This window comes from Podarcis vaucheri (assembly GCF_965113315.1).
Source record: "Podarcis vaucheri genome assembly, chromosome: 8".
Classification (NCBI taxonomy): Eukaryota; Metazoa; Chordata; class Lepidosauria; order Squamata; family Lacertidae; genus Podarcis; species Podarcis vaucheri.
Window position 1 is genome coordinate 27,594,471 of NC_138766.1, and position 7,778 is coordinate 27,602,248.

The 7,778-nt window shown below is 54.1% G+C and overlaps 1 protein-coding gene across 1 annotated transcript; it reads right to left on the bottom strand.

Annotated features, from left to right (window-relative positions):
* Positions 1–2,426: 2,426 nt before the first annotated feature.
* FOXC1 (forkhead box C1) lies at positions 2,427–5,453 on the bottom strand. Its single transcript, XM_082236063.1, has one exon. The coding sequence runs from the start codon at positions 5,358–5,360 to the stop codon at positions 3,414–3,416; it is 1,947 nt and encodes a 648-aa protein (XP_082092189.1). The 5' UTR covers positions 5,361–5,453; the 3' UTR covers positions 2,427–3,413.
* Between the last annotated feature and the right edge of the window lie 2,325 nt (positions 5,454–7,778).

The window sequence follows — 7,778 nt, forward strand, 5'->3', positions numbered from 1 at the left end:
CCACCTCTGAGGGTCCTCAACCCGGTTTCCCCACCCCAGCTCTGAAAAGACACAGCTAATAAACTGAAGGGATGCCTTCACGAGGATGCCCACCTCCGATTATTCCCTTTCTTTCTCCCTGGCTCCTTATATGTACAAAACACAAAGAGCGCGCGCGAGTCAGCCAAAATTATAAATGCCCATGAGCGCTGCAGTTTGATTTCAGTGGGAGAGTGAAGCACAAAGCCAGGCCGGTTCTCTCCCACTGGATTGAATGGGGCTTTCAAAACGTTTCCATGGTTCGTTTCGCTTTCGGAGAGCCAACTTCAACTAGCCACATGCTTTGGTTTGCTAGATACCCCTAGATAGAACTGGATGTGTTAAGCACAAAACGTACAAAGGCTTATCTATACGAATCTATTCCGAAATAAAAAAGATCAAATCGAAAGCGATCCTGCTACTTTCCTGGAGCTCTCTTTGAATCGGGAATCGATAGTCGTGCTAAGGCCAGATCAGTTAAGGCCACATCGCAAGCTGTGACCAAAGCAAACTTCAGCAGGCTCACTCAGGACCATTGAGTTCAATGGAATGTAGCAAGTAGGTGCCTTTAAAAGAGTCACAACCCCATCCCTAACACGGTTAAAATCAAGTATTTTGAGGTTAGGCCGATTTCATATTCTAGGTAGGCCTGCTAATTTTAACTGCTTTACTCCGGAGTCCTCACATATGTAATAACTTTAGGTTAACTGAATTGCAGATCGACTGTGGTTTAAATTCAAGTCCAAGCTATATAGACTAGCAGCTGGCCTACTAATAATTAAAGTATTTTGCCGCATTTCGAAAGTGCTCTTCGCAAATAAAGGAGGGGAGAATCGTTCCCAGGGTGCAATTCCGAGGTTGCAAACGCTTTCCTGAGAGTAAATGCCATTGCGCTCAGTAGGACTCCTACTTTCGAACAAGCCACATAGGATAAATCCGCACAGCGTCACCCTCAATCCGGGTCTACGTCTCACAATTCGAAGCGCTTTGAAAAAGGAAGCAAATGCACAATTCACAAACACACAAGATCACAAGAGTGCGTGAGATTAGATAGGGAAATGCACTAAAAAGCGAGGAAAATCCGTCCCCAAGTTTCTGAGCTCTTGCTTGCTTGCTACTCTGGAAGCACGACTAAGATGAGAAGGCGCCTACTCAGGTTTTAATTAAATTAGCCCGGATTTATTTACTGTTTGCGGCCTTCAACAACCCGGGAGCAATTACTGCCAAGTGTTGCCTCCGATAAGAGCGCCTGATAGGAGCTGCATTCTCTTGAAAAATGCTCACTGGAGGCTCCCCAGAAAAGCAGCCTCGCCTCGCCTCTGACAGCGCGGCCGATCCCTCGCAGATAAAAGGCTAAATTGCATTTTGTTGGGGTATTACCCACGAAGTGGGCAAAGGTGTTTCCTCCATTCCTTGCAAACCTCATTGAGAGGTGACCTGAAGGCGAGTTTCTACATTTGACCAAAACATCACCCGTTGCTATTCGCAGCCATCCGCAAAGGGGGTTTCTTCTGCTTAAAGTGTGTTTGTGTGCGTAAGAGAGAGAGGGAAAATGACTCCAACTCTAGGTAACAATAAGGGAGACTAGTTTTCCTTCTCAGTTCTTTGTGTATATAGAATCGCTCCCTGGGAAAGCAGTAAAAAGTATTTAAGAACTAGCGACCTATCTAGAATAATGAGGGAAGGGGAAACAAATCCAGGACGCCACGGTTTGTGGAACGAGTTGCCCAAGAAACATGTTCGGGGGGGGGGAGGGAACTGAGCAGCTCCCCCCCCCCCCATTAGTTCACATTGGAAGAAAGGGTTTTAAGGATCTTATTACTATTCTATAAAATATAGCTGCCTATATTTAGAAAATTCAGAAACCTGCACATGCATAAATGTCACATTTTTTTCATAACAGCACGCATTAATTTGCAAATGAAGATCAGGACTTCCTGCGACTTCTTTAACGCCTTCCTCTTGATATGGGACACATTACGGCCACGGACCTTCCGCGGGTATATTTCTAACCTGCAATATTTGTCAAATAGCTCAAACCCTCTGCATTTGCTGCCTCGCAACAGTGATGGCTTGGTGGCTTACATTTCCCACCTATTCGCTAAGATTAATAACCATAATAGTCAGAACTTATAAATAACAGCAGCAGCAGCCTCAGCAACAGCCAGTGGAATCAACATTTGTTTTTAAGTCGATTCCAGCCGCATCCAAGTCCACACACCCAACACAGATTTTTAAAAATCGATGGACATAAATGACATTTATTTACAAGTTTAGGACTAACCAGAAGCTTAAATTCGGTTGTTTTTGGTTTAACCGGTGTATGGGAGCGAGTTACCCAAGAAACATTTTTTAAAATGTATTTTTCACTTAGCCCACATTGGAAGAAAGTAATTCTACCATCAACATTTCAGCTGTAGGATTTTTAATTTTTTCCTTTAAAAAGTGGGGTTAATATATCCAGACGTATATGGTCTCAGTCCAACTGAATGGTAATTTATTAATAAACAAGCAAGGCAGTAACTTCAGGGTATCTCCAACAAAAAAAGGGAAAAATGATAAACGATAAAATAAGATTAATACAGCTTCCCATTTATATATATAAATGAAAATAAAACAAAACAAAAATCAATGTTTAACGTTATTTTAAAGTCAACCTTTCTGAAAGCATTGGGGGGCGGGGTAAAAAGAACACTTTCTGGTGTTTGGTCCAACTACAGATTTAAAAATAAATTACTATGCATCCATTTACATTTTCGAAACAAATCCTTGCGTATAAAGGAGTCCTTGCACGGGAGAGGAAAGGAAAGGAAGGGCCTTTCTAAGGCGGCGTCGCTTGCAAACCAGGGGCGAAACTCGCATGGGCTTGAGCGAACCCGGATTGCGCCTTCATTGAGGGCTGCGATCCACACCACCCCGTGGAATTCAATGGAGCCGCTGGACTTATCCCCGCGAGACTCTCGCCGCTGGTTGGCTGGCATTTCCCGCGCGCTCAGTCGCCGGCGCCCAACCAAGCGCCGGACCAGCAGCCAATAAGGCTGGCGCAAAAGGGCGCGCGGGGTGGGAGCCACACAAGGCGGCCGGCAGAGCCTCTCGGAGAGGGAGGCGAGGGAAGCAGGCGCCCTCTCTTCCTGGGTGTGGGGAGGGTTGTTTTTAAGGCAAGGAAGAAAAGCACAAACTTACGTGTTATTTGGAGTAACACTGTCCTTTAACAAACCATGTCCTTAGTTAATAAAAAGGCTGTCTTTGGGTCAGAGTCTGTGGAGGTTTCGGGCGGCGCCGAGCGTCGTGTTTGGGTGTTGGTGTTTATAGTGGAAACACGGCTTCTCCAGCGTCCCCTCAGAGCGCGGCGGCGGCGGCTGAGGGCCCGCTCCTCCCCTCGCCGCTCTCCTCGGTCAGAACTTGCTGCAGTCGTAGACGAAGGCGCCCGAGGGCCGGTAGAGCGGCTGGCTGCCGGGGAAGGCCATTTGGCAGCTGCTGGCGGCCGCCGCCGCCGCCGCCGCGTTGCCGTTGACGGGCGAGTTGCTCAGGCCCAGGCGCTGCGACGACTCGAACATCTCCCTCACGGCGTGGAAGTTCTGCTGCTGCACCGGGTAGCCCGACGGCGACGGCGACGGGGACGACGAGGCGGCGGCGGCAGCAGCAGCAGCGGCAGCAGCCGCCGCCGCCGCCGCGGCTGAGGCGGGCGCCAAATGGGCGAGCTCGCCCACCGCCGTGGCCTGGTTGAGGTACCACGAAGCCAGGCGGCCGCCTCCTCCTCCGCCGCCGCCGCCTTGCGGGTGCCCCTCCTGAGGGCTCAGGCTGAGGGAAGAGGCGCTGCTGCTGCTGCTGGCCGCCAGGCTGTACTCGGGAAGGGGGTCCTGCTCCACCGGGCTGCCGCTCAGGTGGCCTCCGCCGCCTCTTTCTCCGCCGGCAGCAGCGGCAGCCGCCGCCGCAGCGGCCGCGTAGAGGCTCATGGCCTGCAGGTTGCAGTGATAACTATTGGCGCCGCCGCCGCCAGCTTGCGTGATGGCACTGCTGCCCGTCGTGTTGACGCCCTGGCTGCAGGGGGCGCTGTAGAGCGCGCTCTGCGCAGCCGCCGCCGGCGAATAGCAGCTGCTGAGGGCCAGCGAAGGCGGCGGCAGCGCCGAGGTCCGCGACGTCGAGGCGCTCGAGGGGCTGGACGACGACGACGGCGGCGGCGGCGGGGCTGCGGTGCCGGCCGTGGGGGGCAACGCCAAGAGCTCCCCGGCGCCCTGCCCCGGGGAAGCGCGCAGGGAGGTCATGATGATGTTGTCCACGCTGAAGCCGCCGGCGCCCGCCCCCCCGGGGGGCCCTCCGGGGTGGTGGTGGGGCGGCGGCGGGTGGTGGAGATGCGGGTGGTGGTGGTGGTGATGGTGGTGGGCGTGCGGGTGAGAGTGGTGGTGCGGGTGGTGGGCGTGCGGGTGCTGGCTGGGAGGCGCTTCGGCGGCGGCCGTCGGGGGGTCCAAGCCCAGCGCTCTGCCGCCGCCGCCGCCGTGCGGGCTCCCCGCTCCGCTGGAGAGGCTGCTGGCGCTGGAGCTCCCGGGGCTCTCGATCTTAGCCACGGGCGCGCCTCCCAGCGGGGACAGCGCTCGAGGGGGCGACGTCGAGCCGTTCTCCGTCTTGATGTCCTGCAGCCTCACCGGAGGCGCCTGCTGCTGCTGCTGCTGCTGCCCACCTCCGTCTTGCTGGTGTTGCTGTCGAGTCGCCGTCTGCTGCTGCTGCTGCTGCTGCGTCTGCTCCTTGCTATGGAGGCGCTCCTTCTCCTCCTTGTCCTTGACGGCGTCTTTCTTCTTGAAGCGCCTCCGTCGGCGCAGGAACGAGCCGTTCTCGAACATGTTGTACGAGTCCGGGTCCAGGGTCCAGTAGCTCCCCTTGCCGGGCTTCTTGTCGTCCCGGGGCACCTTGACGAAGCACTCGTTGAGCGACAGGTTGTGGCGGATGGAGTTCTGCCAGCCTTGCTTGTTGTCCCGGTAGAAGGGGAAGCGCTCCATGATGAACTGGTAGATGCCGTTCAGCGTGATCTTCTTATCCGGCGCGTTCTGGATAGCCATGGTGATGAGAGCGATGTAGCTGTACGGAGGCTTCACCAAGTCCTTGGGCTGCGGCGGAGGCGGGTAAGGGCCGTACGGCCTGCCCATGCCGCCGCCTCCGCCACCTCCTCCTCCGCCGGCGCCCGGGTACTGCTCGTGGGCCGCCGGGTGCGGAGAGTACATGCTCATCGGGGCCGGCATGGCCGCGTAGCCCCCTCCGGCCGCCGCGCGGTAGTAGCTCTGCTCGCCGCCCAGGTATGGCACCACTCCCAGCGAGTTGGGGCTGGAGACCGAGTAGCGCGCCTGCATGGCCTCCCTGCCAGCCAGCCAGCCGGACCAAGCGGCAGCAGCTTCAGCAACAGCAGCAGACTGGCCTCCTCCGCCTCCTCCTCCGCCGCCTCCTCCTCCGCCGCCGCCTCCGCCTTTGCTTTCCCCCCTCCACCCCTCCGCAGCTCCAGAGCCAAAAAAGTATAAACCAGAAGAGGCGACCAGGATCTTTCCTTTCCGCCCCGCTTCCTCCCCCGAAAAGGGAGCAAGCAAGCGAGCAAGCGGACGAAAACTTCGGGGTCCCGTTAAAGTTTGCTGCTTTCCCCTCCCCCGCTCAAGCGGGCCAAAAAATTAAATAAATGGAAAGGAGAGGGGGGGGGGGTTGATGATAGTCGTAGGGAGGGGAAATAAGTCTCCTTTTCTTCCTGCTGCTGCTGCTGCTACTACTCCTTCTTGTTCTTAAAACAAGGCGCCGATCCTCCACGGAAGCGGCCGCCGCCGAGAGGAAAAGGCAGTTACTTCCATCAAGGGCGAAACTGGAATCGCGCGCGCTCCTTTGCGTAAAGCAGAGCGCACAAAACCCCCTCGTCGCTTATTTCCCGAGCGCCTTTCCTTCCCCTCCTTCTTCTTCTTCCACGGGGGTGGACAACAGGTTGAGATTTCTTCCTTTAAAAAAGGAATAAAGACCGAGGCAGGCGAAGGAAACCAAAAAGAAGCAGCAGCGTGTGTTGGTTGGAGGGGCGCGAGAGACCGGATATTTTCTCTCTCTCTCTCTCTTTTTCGGACTCAAGAAAAAAGACCCCAAAAAACCACCTTCCCCAAGCGGTCTGCGGTTGTTCAGCGCGGCCTCCTGCCTCCGTTTCTCCTACAGTCTCTTTTCAGCCGCGCGCTGCTCGGAGAAGCATTTGGAAAAACTCCTGAACTTTTGAGCATCCGTCACCAAGGCGAGGACTTTTTTACGCACTCGCAGGGCTCCTTTCCTTCCCTCCTCTTTCCTCCCCTCTTTCCCTTCCCCCTCCCTTTTCCTTTCGAGACTGGGAGGCCCCGCCCCGCCCCGGTGGCGTAGCCAATGAGAAGACGCCTCCGAGCTCCGAAGGGGCGGGTTGGGCTCGTAGCTTCAGCAGAAGCCGCGGCGGCGGCGGCGGCAGGAACAGCAACTTGGAGAATGATAGTTCTTGGAGAACGGGACTGGCCACACACGCGCACGTCGCCCTGCCCTCTCCTCCCTCGCGCGTATATAGCTCCTCCGCGCGGCCCGAGGCCAATGCTTCCCTCGCACACAGGAGTAGGTATGCGGATCAAGTTGCACTCTCCTCGCTCCGGAATGAAAAAAACACACACCAACACATTTTCTGTGCGCTCATCAACCGGCCCTGCGCGCACACACATAAACACACAAATCCTAACACACGCACACAAATATTATTTCTGCAGACAGTACAGTTTGCAGCCAAGCAAGCAACAGCGACCGGGTACTTTTGTCAGGACAGAGGCCAACTTAAAATTAGGGAGCCAGCTTTCGGGTTTCACAAAACTCTTCGTCATCTTTGCTGAAGAACAACAAAATGGGGAGGGCACAAAGTGCTTCGTTTTTCCTGAGGAGTTTTGGAAATTTAAATCATTGTTTTGAGGGCTTCACTCGCATGCCTCCCACTGTAGGTTTTTTAAAATAAAAAATCCCTTTTTTGTTAGGCCTGACTAAGGATCCCATGAAACTGCAACCCCCCCAAAAAAAACCTTGGTCTTAATACGTTTTATTTGTCGTGCCTCTGTTTCCCCTATTCCGCTCCCAGTTAATGAACCAATACAGCCGAGAGCATGTCACTCTTTCCAGAAGTCGACAACGGATCGTCATTCAAGTGACACAAAGAAGTAAAAATATAACATATGTACATTACACAAGCAAAACAAACCTTAGGCAAGCGGAGTTTTCTGCTGATAGGAATATTCATATGTGCTCCGAATAAATATGTTATTGGATCGTGCTTCTGCGGTATTGAGTTCCACTGATTTCGGCCGCAGAGATATAAACCCGAGCTGGGAGCTGTCCCATTATAACCAGTGCGTCGAAAGAGGTATATGCTATGCCACCTCGTACACCCGCATGCACAAATATGCAGAGGCACGCAGCAACATTCACTTCTGCCGATCGCAATATTAGATCTTGATGCATTTTAATTTTCTTTAGATACAGTGTTCTTGATGCAAATTTGCAGGCCCCCTTTTTTCTCTTAGCTTGTGAGGATGCACAAATGCGCAACTATTCCACGTAACCCTTTCACTCATCGCGGGCTGAACTCCCCACCCTCCCGCGGTGCTCCTTACAGACTCCTATCACACGCTTCTCAGTAAAGGCCTTCGTTCTCTAACCGACCCCTTTTTCTGCGTGTGCGACCTACTCGCTGCTGCCTGGATTTCCTATGTGTAAGTTTCCTTTCACGCCCTTCGACGGTCCTGGGG

What these genes read in the sequence shown, in the direction of transcription:
- FOXC1 (XM_082236063.1), bottom strand. Translation starts at nt 5,360, where the DNA reads ATGCAGGCGCGCTACTCGGTCTCCAGCCCCAACTCGCTGGGAGTGGTG.